General features: G+C 39.5%; 3 protein-coding genes across 3 annotated transcripts; 2 read left to right on the top strand and 1 right to left on the bottom strand.

The window, feature by feature from the left end:
- Nucleotides 1-10795: 10795 nt before the first annotated feature.
- Nucleotides 10796-11595, top strand: LOC143350968 (mitochondrial pyruvate carrier 2). Its single transcript, XM_076782783.1, has 3 exons — nucleotides 10796-11190; nucleotides 11258-11399; nucleotides 11472-11595. The coding sequence occupies exons 1-3, from the start codon at nucleotides 11091-11093 to the stop codon at nucleotides 11593-11595; spliced, it is 366 nt and encodes a 121-aa protein (XP_076638898.1). The 5' UTR covers nucleotides 10796-11090.
- A 21-nt stretch (nucleotides 11596-11616) lies between these two features.
- LOC143350953 (peptidylprolyl isomerase domain and WD repeat-containing protein 1) lies at nucleotides 11617-14296 on the bottom strand. The gene is made up of 8 exons (XM_076782782.1): nucleotides 14094-14296; nucleotides 13767-13869; nucleotides 13491-13687; nucleotides 13215-13408; nucleotides 12804-13141; nucleotides 12541-12730; nucleotides 11901-12476; nucleotides 11617-11821 (listed from the first exon to the last, which is right to left on the bottom strand). The coding sequence occupies exons 1-8, from the start codon at nucleotides 14188-14190 to the stop codon at nucleotides 11678-11680; spliced, it is 1839 nt and encodes a 612-aa protein (XP_076638897.1). The 5' UTR covers nucleotides 14191-14296; the 3' UTR covers nucleotides 11617-11677.
- Nucleotides 14297-15148: 852 nt separating this feature from the next.
- San (Probable N-acetyltransferase san) lies at nucleotides 15149-16637 on the top strand. The gene is made up of 4 exons (XM_076780846.1): nucleotides 15149-15323; nucleotides 15821-15977; nucleotides 16069-16235; nucleotides 16294-16637. The coding sequence occupies exons 1-4, from the start codon at nucleotides 15316-15318 to the stop codon at nucleotides 16466-16468; spliced, it is 507 nt and encodes a 168-aa protein (XP_076636961.1). The 5' UTR covers nucleotides 15149-15315; the 3' UTR covers nucleotides 16469-16637.

Here is a 16637-nt window from a genome sequence, read left to right as displayed (position 1 = left end):
TCACCCACGATAGAATAGTTATTCTATCGTGGGTGACACCGATTACCAGGTCTCACCACGTGGAGGTTGCTGCGAGTGGAGACTCAACCACCCTCCATTAATAAAGATCTTCTGTGACCAACGATCGTTGGTCGAAGAAGAAACAAACGAAAGTGCAACCAATGTAAGATGCACAACGAAGAGAGTTGAAAGAGTTTTCAAAAGAATTTGTCTTCAAATAAAAGTAACCTGCCTAACATAATGGTTAACCAAACACTTGACTAACTATAAATCTAAGAAACAATTCTAAATTCGCAGCCATTAGCTCGGTGTCACCCACGAAGAATAACTTTTCTATCGTGGGTGACACCGATTACCAGGTCTCACCACGTGGAGGTTGCTGCAAATGGAGACTCAACCACCCTCCATTAATAAAGATCTTCTGTGACCAACGATCGTTGGTCGAAGAAGAAACAAACGAAAGTGCAACCAATGTAAGATGCACAACGAAGAGAGTTGAAAGAGTTTTCAAAAGAATTTGTCTTCAAATAAAAGTAACCTGCCTAACATAATGGTTAACCAAACACTTGACTAACTATAAATCTAAGAAACAATTCTAAATTCGCAGCCATTAGCTCGGTGTCACCCACGAAGAATAACTTTTCTATCGTGGGTGACACCGATTACCAGGTCTCACCACGTGGAGGTTGCTGCAAATGGAGACTCAACCACCCTCCATTAATGAAGATCTTCTGTGACCAACTATCGTTGGTAGAAGAAAAAACAAACGAAAGTGCAACCAATGTAAGATGCACAACGAAGAGAGTTGAAAGAGTTTTCAAAAGAATTTGTCTTCAAATAAAAGTAACCTGCCTAATATAATGGTTAACCAAACACTTGACTAACTATAAATCTAAGAAACAATTCTAAATTCGCAGCCATTAGCTCGGTGTCACCCACGAAGAATAACTTTTCTATCGTGGGTGACACCGATTACCAGGTCTCACCACGTGGAGGTTGCTGCAAATGGAGACTCAACCACCCTCCATTAATAAAGATCTTCTGTGACCAACGATCGTTGGTCGAAGAAGAAACAAACGAAAGTGCAACTAATGTAAGATGCACAACGAAGAGAGTTGAAAGAGTTTATCAAAAGAATTTGTCTTCAAATAAAAGTAACCTGCCTTACATAATAGTTAACCAAACAACTGCCTAACTATAAATCTAAATTCGTTTATTATATCAAGAAACAATTCTAAATTCTATTTAACTATTCTATCGTGGGTGACACCGATTACCAGGTCTCACCACGAGGAGGTTGCTGCAAATGGAAACCCAACCACTCTCCATTAATGAAGATCTTCTGTGACCAACGATCGTTGGTCGAAGAAGAAACAAACGAAAGTGCCACCAATGTAAGATGCACAACGAAGAGAGTTGAAAGAGTTTTCAAAAGAATTTGTCTTCAAATAAGAATAACCTGCCTTATATAATGGTCAACCAAACAACTGCCTAACTATAAATCTAAATTCGTTTATTATATCAAGAAACAATTCTAAATTCTATTTAACTATTCTATCGTGGGTGGCACCGATTACCAGGTCTCACCACGAGGAGGTTGCTGCAAATGGAGACTCAACCACCCTCCATTAATAAAGATCTTCTGTGACCAACGATCGTTGGTCGAAGAAGAAACAAACGAAAGTGCAACCAATGTAAGATGCACAACGAAGAGAGTTGAAAGAGTTTATCAAAAGAATTTGTCTTCAAATAAGAATAACCTGCCTTACATAATGGTTAACCAAACACTTGTCTAACTATAAATCTAAATTCGTTTATTATATCAAGAAACAATTCTATTTAACTATTCTATCGTGGTTGGCACCGATTACCAGGTCTCACCACGAGGAGGTTGCTGCAAATGGAAACCCAACCACTCTCCATTAATGAAGATCTTCTGTGACCAACTATCGTTGGTAGAAGAAGAAACAAACGAAAGTGCAACCAATGTAAGATGCACAACGAAGAGAGTTGAAAGAGTTTATCAAAAGAATTTGTCTTCAAATAAGAATAACCTGCCTTACATAATGGTTAACCAAACAACTGCCTAACTATAAATCTAAGAAACAATTCTAAATTCGCAGCCATTAGCTCGGTGTCACCCACGATAGAATAGTTATTCTATCGTGGGTGACACCGATTACCAGGTCTCACCACGAGGAGGTTGCTGCGAGTGGAGACCCAAGGAGAGATAGATGGAATCCAAGTTCCATCGATCTCCCTTTCACATCCTTAGAAACTAGATTAGTCATGCCAAGTAATTATTTTGTTTAAAAGAGGGACGAAGCTAAATCGTGGGTGACGCGACGCGACACGACGCGATGCACCATGCAACAGTGCGAGGAACGAGAGACGCGAACCGAATAGCGAGGTCAAAAGGGTCAGCTCGTTGCCTCTTGGCAAGTCCGATCGAAGGGTAAGGGAATCGACGCACCCGACACAGGTTCCCCATTTCCCCCAAGCATCCTGTTGGGAGCCAACTGGACCCAACTCGGGATGTCTGACAGAGAGAGGGATCTTGAGTCGGGGCTACCGCAGACAGGAACAGTCCCTGATCCCCTCTGCGGCCGAAATACCCTTTCCCTTGGATCGTCTCGCTAGAGGACGGCAACTGACCCTTCGGGCCAGCTAATCGGCCGATCACTTGCTTTCTACATGGAAGCAGTGGTGATCGGAGGGGACGGGGGACGAGTGAAAGAGAAGCTACTTGTTACATAATTACTTGGCAGAACACGCGGCTACACTAGGGGCTTAAGACTAAATACCAAGTAATTATTTTGTTTAAAAAGGGATGAAGCTAAATTGTTGGAGACGCGACGCGACGCGATGCTGAACCGTGCAGCAGATCTTCGGATCGAATCGACACTGCCCTTGGTAGATTGATTTCTATTTCTAGAAATCGATCTATCATTGGCAGGCGACTAGATCTTTCGGACAAACTGGACGGCCGATCACATGTTTCGTTCGACGAAACAGCGGTGACCGAAGCAAAAAACGAGAGAACGAGTCGTGAGAAGCTACTTGTTAAATAATTACTTGGCAATATTGGGAGACGCATACGATAGGGACTTAAAATTAACGTCGAAGCTCAAGTCTAGTCAAGTTGAAGCTAAAATTCGGACGATAGAAGGAAACAAAGTTCCTTGTACCAAGCAATTATGTGGTTAAAAAGAGGGATGAAGCTAAATCGTGGGATACGCGACGCGACGCGATGCTGAACCGTGTAGCGGATCCGAGGATCGAACCTACTGCCCTTGCTAACTCGATCTCAACAAGAAAACAGAGAACTGCAACTCCGAATCGAGGTCTCCATTTCTCCAACGCAACCCGCCGGGAGCCCGAAGGACCCGACTTAGGCTGTCTGACAAAGAGAGAGTACCTGAGACAGAGTCGACTTCCGCTGGAAGGTGTGCGTTTCCGCAGAATACGGAAACTCCACACCTTCCAGCGAAGTACCGTTTTCCCTCGATCAAGCTTACCAAGGGAAGGCGATTAGATCTTTTGGACCAGATACACGGCCGATCACATGTTTCAATCGATGAAACAGCGGTGATCGAAGCTAGGAACGAGGGAACGAGAGAACGAGAAGCTACTTATTGAATAATTGCTTGGTAAAGCGCGGAGATATGGACAATAAAGAAATCTTCGACGTTAATTTTAAGATTCGCGACGAAGCTTAAATCTAATGGACTTAGAATTAAATATCCCTCGGCGAATGAATCCCTCGGCGGATGTGGTGTCCTCCCTCGATGTCCTTTGCAATTGATCTGTAATAGATCTAAGCTGAAACAAAAATTCATACTTATATCAGTAACATATTAAGAGACTAGTAGAATAATTTGTTGTGCTGATGTGTAGTGGATTAGATGAGATTCTGATGTACCTAGCTAAGAAATCAAACATCAACGCAATATTTAATCATCAATTCCATCCGATGTTATACATATCACGACCATTCCACCAATTCGAAAGATAATGCAAAACGAGAAATAGGAAATAGCAAAATTGACCATAATCAAATAAAACCGAATTGAAGAACCATACAAACGAAGACGAACAGAAACAAAGATTGAGCAGAATTGAAAATCCAACGATGATATCAAGGAATGAAAATACCCAAGAATTAAACAAAATATGTTAGCAAAATAGAACCAGGAATAGAAATCTCATTCTAATTAGTGACATCGAAATTCGTGAAATAGTATGCAAACAAAAATGGTATATGATTCGACACAACCATGACAATTCAAAAAATAAGGCAGTAGTAGAAATAGAGGAGGACAACATAATAGTCAGATAAAACCGGACAGTCAAATAACATTGAATTATGACCAAACAAATAAAATAAACTGGTCAATTTTGTGATAATAATATAAACAAGTAAAGTGAACTTACTACTTGTTGAACATTAGTTACCATTACCAAGGAAGCAGTACCAGAGGTCCAACTGTAACATAAGAAACGATTCGTAATTTAGCAAAAGCGTTGAATTGGTATCAAACGATAAAATAGAAGTGGGGAGAGCAATTTTAAATAGTTCTTACCGGTGGTCATCACGGTCCGGCACTGGTCAGTAGTGGTCAGTAGTGGTCAGTAGTCGGATCTGCACTGGTCAGCACTGGTCAGTAGTGGTCAGTTCTGGTCAGCCCTGGTCACTCCTGGTCACTCCTGGTCCCCCCAGTGGTCACCGCTCCACGAATGGCCTGACTTTGGCCCGCGAGACCCGTTCCCCCTGGATGCTCCAGGGGTACTGAAGAATTTGTCCAGCGATAGTCTTCGAGTGGGGAAGTCGAAGAGTGGGGAGACAATGTCAACGTGAAGAGTTAAGAACCGCTTGGTCTAAAGAACAACGCTATTTCGATTGGTCCCACCTCTTGACCATTCCTAAGTCTTCACTGGACACTTTACCTCGATGTTCACCTCACTGTTGACCACCAGTGACCATAGGCTAGTCATTGATCATCGACCCATTAAAACCATTAGGAAGATTAAAGCTTTCTTACGAGAATCCCCTTACAATTTGATGTATGATCTTTTTAACATTTTGTTCCACTTTGGAAGAGTGTATCTCATGTTATGAGACACTCATGGTACAGCGATAGCGTTCATCCCACTAGCGATAGGTCTATTCTTTACCTCGTTTATGAGCAATACATGGGTTGGAAAGTAAAAATGCCTGGGCAGTTGAGACTCAAAATCGTGTGCAAGAAAGAAAGACTCACATTTGCCTTCTTTCTTGAATTCACGAAGCTGTCCAAAGCACCTAAGCTCACGTACACATGGCTGTGGATTGGTGTGTGTAAATGGAGGGGTAAGCTTACTCTGGGCACTGGTCTGCCGTCTGATAACACTGTTATGAATCAATTTTTAGATTTATCAAGACACATATGAATAACCTCCGTTTCTGTAGTATTACTCATTTTCTATTTGTTAATTTTTGTCAATACGTGTCTTTTTGTACATCAGTTCGAACAATTGCCATACCGAGCGAAAAATTCGGAGGTGATTTTAGCGTCCTCGTCAGTTGAGAAACTAATCACTGAATTAGTATTGATGGGTAGGCAATTGTAACGTGTGCATAAATGCATGTGAGTTTATTATGGGGAAGGGATTGAAATTCATTTCTAAATCTGTTGGTAATGTTGCGAGAGACACGAAAATGGTAATGGGACTCTAAAGCCCCAGAAAAAAAGGTATACGAGTAGACCTTTCCACCTTATGGACTTCCACAGCCCAATCTGGCTGCCATGACGACCTGAAAATTCGGAGGTGATTTTAACATCCTCCTCTCATGGATGGCGGTCAGTTGAGAAACTGCTCACTGAATTAGTATTGATGGGCAGCCAGCTGTAGTGCCTATGTACATTCATGTTAATTGACTATGGAAGGGACTGAAACAGTGATGCAGAAGTGCACCGAAGGTATTTTCTCACACTGCCAGATCACGCGTACGTGACCTCGTAGAGTTTCAGAGAGTTGACAAACTAACATATGCTCTTTTTCTCGATTCTTCGAAGCTAACGAAAGTAATTTCGGACCGCCTCGTGGGAGTCGAGAGAAAAAGGCTCATATTTGCCTTCTAAGTTTGGAATAGTTCGTTATTTTCAACGATAGATGGCGCTTATTTATCGACCTCGAACCCTCTGGTGCTAAAACGCCCAAGTTTGTCGTGGAATAATTCGTTACCTTCAAAGATCAATGGCGCTTCTTTATCGACCTCTATGGCAGACTTTGTGCCAAATTAAATAGAGACGTTAATTAAACATTAAACATTGAACGTTTTATTAACAATAAATGTATATGGGCTTGTACATCAAGAGCTTGTGACAGACTGCATTAAAACTTTTGTTTTAAATTAATAAAAATGAATAAATAAAAACAAGTGAAATAAATATATAAATCTTCTTCACCAACAGTAACTCGTAAAAACCTAATTCCCGCAAGTTTGTATAGATACCTTCAGAATCATCATTCTAACAGGCACCACACCTCAAACCATCTGATGCTAAAACGCCCAAGATTGTCGTAGAATAGTTCGTATCGTCCACGTTAGATGGATTTCTCGACAAACTTGGACGTTTTAGCACCAGAGGGTTTGAGGTCGATAAATAAGCGCCATCTAGCGTTGAAGGTAACGAACTATTCCACGACAAACTTGGACGTTTTAGCACCAGAGGGTTTGAGGTCGGGAAATAAGCGCCATCTAACGTTGAAGGTAACGAACTATTCCACGACAAACTTGGGCATTTTAGCACCAGGGGGTTTGAGGTCGAAAAATAAGCGCCATCTATCGCTGAAAATAACGAACTATTCCACGCAAAATTAGACAGCACTCTCGGCTAACCCGAGCAGAGATGCCAGAAAGGCACCGAAGGTGCTTCCTCACACTATGTCAGATCACGTGTACGTGAGCTCGTGGAGTTTCGAAAACACGACAAAGGCAAAATGACATATGCGCTCTTTCTCGATTCACCGAAGCTGCCCGAAGTAAGTTCGGACCGTCTCGTGGAAGTCGAGAGAGAAAGGCTCACATTTGCCTTCTCGCTCTTGAACAACTGAAATCCGACCTCACGTCAACGCCATACGATTCGGAATCTCGACTGCCCAGGCATGTTTACTTGACTTTCCTAGAGTTCATTACTGAACTCTGCAAATTACTCCTAGTTTCTATTTGCATCTGATGGCCTCTGATGACCAGTGCTGACAAAAGTGCAGAACTTCCGACAACTTTTGACACCATACAGCGACTGTTACTGACTGCTCCTGATTACTGCTTGCCTCTGCTGGACTCTGCTGACCATCGCTTATATTTCTGACAACCTATAACGATTCCTACTGACTTCTGCTAACCTCTGTTGGTCTTTGCTGATCTCTGTCAGCGTGTGCTTGTCTCTGCTGAACTTTCCTGGCCTCTGCCGAACGCTACTGACCACTGCAGGTATTTCTGATAATGTATAACGATTAATACTTACTACTGCATGCCCCTACAAGTCTCTGCTTGCCTTTACAGGTTTCTACTTGCCTGTGCATGCCTTTGCTGGCCTCTGCTGACCGCTGCTGACCACTCCTGGAATTTCTGACAACGTATAACGATTACTACTGACGTCTGCCAGCCTCCGCTGGCCTCTGCTGACCGCTACTGACCACTCCTGTTACTTCTGACAACGTATAACGATTACGACTGGCTACTGTTAGCCTCTCCCAGCCTCTGCTGGCCTCTGCTGACCACCGCTTATATTTCTGACAACGTATAACGATTACTACTGACTTCTGCCTGCCTCCACTGGACTCTGCTGACCGCTGCTGACCACTCCTGTTACTTCTGACAACGTATAACGATTACGACTGGCTACTGTTAGCCTCTCCCAGCCTCTGCTGGACTCTGTTGACCATCGCTTATATTTCTGACAACCTATAACGATTCCTACTGACGTCTGCCAGCCTCCGCTGGCCTCTGCTGACCGCTACTGACCACTCCTGTTACTTCTGACAACGTATAACGATTACAACTTGCCACTGCTTGTCACTGCTAGTCTCTGCTGACCACAGCTGACCACCCCTGATGCTTCCGACAACGTATAACGATTACTACTTGTTACTGCTTGCCCCTGCTGGACTCTACTTGCCTCTGCATGCCTGTACTGGCCTAAGCTGGCCTCTGCTGACCGCTGCTGGCCACTGCTGATCACCATTTATATTTCTGGCACCGTGAAACGATTACTACTGGCTACTGCCACCCTCTGCTGACCTCTGCCAACATCTCCCGACGTCAGCTGACCATCGCTGACCACTGCTGACCGTTGCTGACAACTTGTGACATGATGTAATATAATATAATATGTTTATATGTATTAAAGTTTTGTATAATGTAAATCTATGGCAATAAATGATATAATTTCAAAGAATTCAATGTGTTCTCATCATTTTTTACCGTCCTTTTCCTCTCCAAATCATTATCTTACCTATAAGATGCGTACCACCTTCTTCGCAAGTTCACCAGCATTTTAGAAATGTTCCGGGAACTTTGGAAATTCGAATTTGACCTTGACCTTGGCCCAGTTTCGAAAGTGGGTCAAGGCCATTCGAATCTTAGAAAAATTCCGGACAGTTTGAGAATCCGGATTTGGCCTTGACCCAATTTCGAAAGTGGGTCAAGGCCATTCGAAATTTCAGAAATCTTCCGGCCGACTTGGAAATCCGGATGGCCTTGACCCAATTTCGAAAGTGGGTCAAGGCCATTCGAAATTTTAGAAATCTTCTGGCCGACTTGGAAATCCGGATGGCCTTGACCCAATTTCGAAAGTAGGTCAAGGCCATCGAATCTCAGAAAAATTTCGGGCACTTTGAGAATCCGGATTTGGCCTTGACCCAGTTTCGAAAGTGGGTCAAGGTCACCGGCATTTCAGAAAACGCTCCGGGCACTTTGGAATTCTATTTTTAAGTAGAGAAACGGTTTCTTATAACTAAGGGAATAATGGGGAGAGGAAAAGAAAGGTAAAAGTGATGAGAACACATAGAATTCTTTGAAATTATATCATTTATTGTCAGATTTACATTATACAAAGTTTTAATACATGTACATCATGTTAGAAGTTGTTAACAAAGGTCAGCGTGGTCAGCAGGGGCCAGCAGAGGTCAGCAGAGGGATGCAGAGGCATGCAGAGGCATGCAGAGACTAGCAGGGGCAAGCAGTAGCAAGTTGTAATCGTTATACGTTGCCAGAAGCATCAGGGGTGGTCAGCAGAGGTCAGCAGAGGCTGGGAGAGGCTGACAGTAGCCAGTCGTAATCGTTATACGTTGTCAAAAGTAACAGGAGTGGTCAGCAGCGGTCAGGAGAGGCTAGGAAAGACTAACAGTAGCCAGTCGTAATCGTTGTACGTTGCCAGAAATATAAGCGGTGGTCAGCAGAGGCCAGCACTGGCAAGCAGAGATCACCATGGGCGAATAGTAGCAAGTAGTAAGCGTTATATGTCGTCAGAAACATCAGAGGCGGTCAGCAGCGGTCAGCAGAGAGGAGCAGAGGCATGCAGTGGCAAGCAGAGATCAGCAGGGGCGAACAATAGCATGTAGTAATTGTTATACGATGTCAGAAGCATCAGGGGTGGTCAGCAGTGTTCAGCAGAGACCAGCAAAGGCATGCAAAGGCAAGCAGAAACCTGCAAAGGCAAGCAGAGACTTGTAGGGGCATGCAGTAGTAAGTATTAATCGTTATACATTATCAGAAATACCTGCAGTGGTCAGCAGCGTTCGGCAGAGGCCAGGAAAGTTCAGCAGAGACAAGTACACGCTGACAGAGATCAGCAGAAACCAACAGAGGTTAGCAGAAGTCAGTAGGAATCGTAATAGGTTGTTAGAAATATAAGCGATGGTCAACAGAGTCCAGCAGAGGCAAGCAGTAATCAGGAGCAGTCAGTAACAGTCGCTGTATGGTGTAAAAAGTTGTCGGGAGTTCTGTACTTTTGTCAGCACTGGTCATCAGAGGTCATCTGAGGCAAATAGAAACCAGGAGTAATTTGCAGAGTTCAGTAATGAACTCTAGGAAAGGCAAGTAAAAATGCCTGGGCAGTCGAGATTCCGAATCGTATGCCGTTGACGTGAGATCGCATTTCAGTTGTTCAAGAGCGAGAAGGCAAATGTGAGCCTGCCTCTCTTAACTCCCATGAGACGTGTCCACGGTACACTCGGCGCTTCGTCTGGCATCTCTGGTTTATACCAGAGATGACAGATCATGCGTACGTACGTGAGCTTGTAGTGTTTCGGAAAGTCGACAAAGGTAAACTGACTGCTCTCCTTCAAGAGTCTCAGAACGCGAGGCGGTCCAGAATTACTTCAGGTAGCTTCGAAGAATCGAGAAAGAAAGCATGTGTCAGTTTGCCTTTATTAACTGTCCGAAACCCTAAGAGGTCACGTACGCGTGTTCTGGCAGTGTGAGAAAATACCTACGGTGCACTCCTGGCATCTCTGGATTTATGTAAAAAAATATTTTAGAACGCTCATTCAATAGTGAATATATTTCGGCGAAATTGAAAAGTTTCAGATCGTTCTAAAAAAATTATTTTCGATTGCGGGGGTCAATTACAATCATTTTTGGTCAACAGACATACCCCCGAAATCCTATCCACTTTCAAGAAAAAAATTCGAATAGATGTTGAAATTTTTCGACGAAATTGAAAAGTTTCAAATCTTTCTAAAAAAATTATTTTCGATTGCGGGGGTCAATTACGATCATTTTTGGTGGATAGGCATAACCCCGAAATCCTACGCACTTTTGAGAAAAAAATTCTTTTCCGAAAATATAATCTGTGACCAGAAATATGTCCCTGAAAATGCGTAGATATAAAAAAATCATAACTCCTCAAAGTACATTGAGTGTTAGGTCTACTCGTATACCTCGTCTGTGATTGTTCATTCAATGAAAACTCAAATCTGTCAAACTTATTGTACCACAACATATACGTACAATTCATTCAAATTTGTTTTGTTAAACTCCAAACGCTTTTGCGATATTCTGTAATTATTGAATATTTAAAAACTGTCATTTAAATTTTGCCATGTGTTCGCCAAAAGAAACAAGTGCTTATCAAAGATTAATGTTGCGAATCGCCTCGATTCTCCCGAAAAGATTTCGCCCCATTTTCTTACATCCCGCAGGTTGGAAAACGGCTTCGTGTAACTAAATTTATAACAAATTAATCTTCTATTGCTTTCGTTAATATAGGTCCAACAACTGTATTTTTTTGGGCTCCAACATTTAAATGGGGTTTAGTAATAGCAGGAATAGGAGATATTAATCGTCCTCCCAACATGATTTCCCTCAGTCAAACTGCGAGTCTTATGATTACAGGTGCTATATGGTCCAGGTATTTTTAATCTGCAATGTGTTTTTTATACAAATGTTGAGACAATAAGTACACTAACCATTTATCCGCCAGATATTCTTTAGTAATTGTTCCAAAGAATTATAACCTATTTAGCGTGAACGCATTTACAAGTTTAACGGGAGCATACAATTTTGCAAGAGCGACCTTGTATCAATTGGAGCAGAACTCAAAATAATATCTTGTAAGAAATGGGAATCGAATTATCATAAAAACGAAGGTTTACGAAAATACATTGTCGTTAATATTTATTTAGAACATTATTTTACACTGACGCTAACTATTCGGATGTCGTCGTAAGGTTTGTCGGTTTTTGGATTCGTTTTTACTTGACTGATATTTTGCACGACTTCCATGCCTTTTACTATCCTGCCGAATACTGTATGCTTGTTATCCAACCAAGGCTAAACGAAATGTTAAACACAACGGTAATTACGTCGATAATGGAACAGAAACTAGAAAAAAAACGTGGAAAATCCTTACCGTTGGCGTTAAAGTAATAAAAAACTGGCTGCCGTTCGTGTTCGGTCCCGCGTTCGCCATACTTAAAGTGTACGGTCTGTCGTGTTTCAAATGAGGTCGAAATTCATCCTCGAATTCACCACCCCAAATGCTTTCTCCGCCGGTACCAGTTCCGGTAGGATCGCCAGTCTGAATCATAAATCCTTTAATCACCCTGTGGAACACGTGTCCGTTGTAGTAGCCATTTTTCGCGTGGACGCAAAAGTTCTCCACTGTCTTCGGAACGTCCTTCCCGAAGAGATTGACGTGGATGTCTCCAAGAGTTGTATGAACAATCGCAGTATCGAATATCTTTTGCATATTCGTGGCTTCTGTAGAAGAGATGATGTCTTCTTTCGATGGCCTCTCGTTGAAAACGTCTCTGTCGCACTCTTGGCTTTTGGTATCTTCCGGCTCCCGTCTCGTAAACATATAGAACCTATTTTTCTTATGAGCTGTACAGAATAAAGTAGGATCGGGCCGGTTCATTTCCAGTGTAGGATTTTCTGATGCTTCCATTTCTACGGTCAAAGCAGCTGTAGTTTTTCTTGCTTTACCCTAGAAGTTGTTACAAATAACAGTCCAATGTAAATATCGTATAATTATTTAACTGCACGAGTACCTGAAACAGAGCTAACTGCATAGGACGAATATTTTCGGGTTTTCCCATGATCCTGATACATCGATTCGTGTATAAATTTACGAGCTTTACACCCAACATTGTGCTATATAAAATCATGTAACCAGACTCGTCGAAAACTATATTTCCCAAGTTGGTTTCCGTTTTATCCAGTTCCCTTTCAACTGCCATTCTGAACGTTATATGGATAGGGAAGAAGACAATAATTTAATTCCTTACGCTAAAATAGTTACAAAATACTATACCTTCGTCCGAATTCCATATTTGGTAGTTGCTGTGTCATTTGTTGTAATTCGGAAAACCTTTGCAGAGTTTCGTCGAATACCCTGTACAATTTGCCAGTACGAAAATTGAAGACTCTAACTTTTCTGTCTCCGCTGAGAGAAGCAAACTTTTTGCCATCGGGCGATACTGCTAAGCCACAAGGATAAGTCTTATTTTTTGCAAACTCGAACAAATCTGTATCTAGCTTTGAATCGAATGCGACGCATTTAGGAAATTTGTATTCCATTTTAGGGCCTGTCCAGTATTCTAAAATGCCTGCTTTGTCCACAGAAATACACGTTTCGTGTACAGGATTGTACTGTAAATAATTAAAATTTATACAATGACGTGCAAACTGCATAGACTATAACACTTATGTTAACTTTTCTTACTTTCATAGCAACGACAGGTTTAGTATGTAGTTTTTCAAAGACATGTAATGGTGTACCAGTCCCCTGGCCATCGTAAACAAAAATTTTATTTGACTCTTGAGCTGAAACTGCTAGAGCAGATATTGCATCACCAGGCGAATATATCCATTCGCAAGAAAGAGGTATAAAATCCATTTTTATCATGTTAATCATATCTTGAATAAAGTTTCAATTTGTTAAATAAAGAGAGAATGTTACATATTGATTTTAAAATGGTTTGATTCTGTAGATACATACCAAAATTGATAACGTCAAAAATTTTTATTGTTTTATCTAAACTAACTGTGCATGCATGAACACCATTACAACTAGCTGCCATTGATTGTATAGCCATTAAATGTGCACGAAAGTGTTTTACAAATTCTATAAGCTCGTCTTGTTTCTTCCAAAATTTAACGTGTCCGTCCGAACTAGCCGTTATCACAAAATTTGATCTGAACAGACACAACAAAGCAGATTTAATTATAATTATTACTATGATCCTGAACTATAGGTATAATGATAAATACTGACCTTGTTACCAAGATGTGAGTAATTACATCTCTGTGCATATAAGATTTTTCGTAACATTCGCAACATGGTAAATTGTCTAAATATACTTGTTCGTATTCCAAAACTGTAAAAATCACAGGGAAATTTAATTAAAATGTGCACTGAATTTTTGTAAACAATACAACATAACCTCAAATCTTCTCTTCGTAAATAAATTGTACACGAAAGTAATGCTCGTATCGCATAGTAAATTGACATTAAAACACCAAGTAGAAAGAAAATGATATTTATTCAACTATTCTTTGCAAAATATAATCGAAATCACAGGTATAGGTTACATGCATAAACCTTTTAGTTTCTTTTGAGGTACAGCTTCTGAAGGTAATGGTCCAACCCAATCGTCCTCGTTATCACTTTCGTTATGTTCTCTTTTAGTACCTGACATTATTACAAAAATGAAAATAAAAAGCTAATAAACAAGAAGTGATATATACTTAAAATTGACGTTTACTATATGTTGATCGCGCCAACGTACCATTCTTCCACGAGAAGACACAGCGTGTTTACATCCCCACTCCTGTTGCAGTCCGCTGACTCCACAGGCATTGGTCGAAAACGATGACGAAGATCGACGACAGCCAATCAGCGGACAGCAGCAAGAGTGGGGATGTAAACACGCTGTGCCTTCTTCTCGTGGAAGGACGGTAGCTCAAACGTAACGCAAAGTAATTTCAACTGCTTGGTTTCAATTGGCATTTTACTTGTTATATTAATAACATATAAAATGTCCATATAATAACATCAACATGACATTATACTTTCATCATACTTCTGACCGTTTTAGAAACATTTAAATTCGAACTAATCACAGAACTAGTATTACATATAACTAATTGAAAAGTTTAATTAATACTTCCGTATATAAATTCACTTAACAATTCAATTCTGTGATAGTATCACGCATCCTAATATGTTTTAAATGTATGAAATATATCCTGGAAATTACGTGAAATATTTAGGAATTTTACAGTAATTGCAATAAAAATATTCTTATACATTGATAAACTTAAATCGTGCATTATTATAATTACATTATAGTAATTACAGCACTTGGATTATCTTAAATTCAAATCGTCCTTTACAACCGAATAAAATAGCTGATCAAAAAATTTGGTTTATTTGAAGCCTTAAAAATATGTTAAACCTTTTTTGCTATGAATAAAATATGCTTCAAATTATCGTAAAAATTAAAGTTGAATCATTATATTTTATAAACTTATATTTTTATTTATACGGAACAACTATTTTCTTTTTGCTATTCAAATTTATTAGTTATAGTCAAACGAAAAGTTGTAATGTATTCTTAAACCTATCAAAATTTGAAGAAGCAAGTATATATTTAACCTACTGTACTAATAAAATTTTAGAGCGAGAAGAATAAAGCGGCACGACTTTAGTGCATTATCCTAAAATCGTAATGTGTTAACTCTTTACTTATAAAATTATTAGTGTCAAAATTTATTGTTATTGTTTATTGTAGAAACCTTAGAAAACTTTGGCATTTCCTAATATGACTAGGTAAGTTCAAATGATTTTTAGGTTATATTTTTATATTGTAAGTCAAAATATCTTAAACAATCGTTGTATTTTTTTGTATTTCGGTAAACAATTTAGAATACTGCCCGATAATCTTTTTATTCGTTGTCCACGTAAACATAACAAATAAAAATTTCGAATATTCTTGTTTCCAAAAGCACATTCACTTAAAAACGTGCAATTATAGCAGAAAAAAATAAATGATAAATTTCAAATGAAAAATTATTCTCTAAATGTAATTTGTCATGTGAGATATTTTCTAACTAAAGATCAACTACAGTCGTATTTGAATTTTATAAAATGTGAATTCTTTTATTACAAAACTTTCGAAATTGTTATAGTACATAGAAATCAAATTAGAAATATGAATGTGATATTTTGAATTATTTAAATCACTTCTGTTTTTCTGCAGTATTAGATACAATTAGTCCTAGTAAATATATTTAATGTCTCCAAAAATGAAAAATTTATAATTACAGATCAAAGATAGAGTTAGGAGATGTAACACCACATAATATAAAACAGCTCAAACTCCTTAATCAGGTGGTGTTTCCAGTCTCGTATAATGAGAAATTCTATAAGGATGTATTAGAGGCTGGAGAGCTAGCAAAACTTGCATATTATAACGACATAGTAGTATGTTATCTTTAAAACTTTCTGGGTAACAGGTCTACGGATCACAGAAGGTTGTTATTAAATAATTCGTTCGTTATATTGTTCATTTTAGGTCGGTGCAGTTTGTTGTCGAGTAGATACTTCCGAAAATTCTAGGCGTTTATATATTATGACATTAGGATGTCTTTATCCCTACAGAGGGTTAGGAATTGGTACCGTAATGGTGCAACATGTTTTAAACTATGTCAACAAAGATGGAAACTTCGATTCGATCTTTCTGTAAGTATTTAAAGTAAATATATTTGAAATAACATTATTTCATGCATTCTATTTACAGCCATGTTCAAATAAATAACGAAGGAGCAATTGACTTTTACAAAAAATTCGGATTTGAAATAGTAGAGACAAAGAAACATTATTATAAGAGAATAGAACCAGCAGATGCTCATGTATTACAAAAGACGTTACGCGCTAGAACAAATCAAACAAATAATCAACAACCTAACCAATGAAAATTGTTAACCATTAATTTATCACATGCCAAGAACCACATGTTTTCACAGTTTGGTAATAAAATTATTTTTATTCTATTTCCCAGTGTGTTATAAGTTATTAAATTAGAATTTTATAAATAATTTAATAAAGTTGACAAATACGATGTACTTCCATCTGAAGAAAATA

The sequence above is a fragment of the Colletes latitarsis genome, chromosome 2 (genome assembly GCF_051014445.1).
Source record: "Colletes latitarsis isolate SP2378_abdomen chromosome 2, iyColLati1, whole genome shotgun sequence".
NCBI classification, from domain to species: Eukaryota; Metazoa; Arthropoda; class Insecta; order Hymenoptera; family Colletidae; genus Colletes; species Colletes latitarsis.
This window is presented reverse-complemented; position numbering and strand designations above follow the sequence as displayed.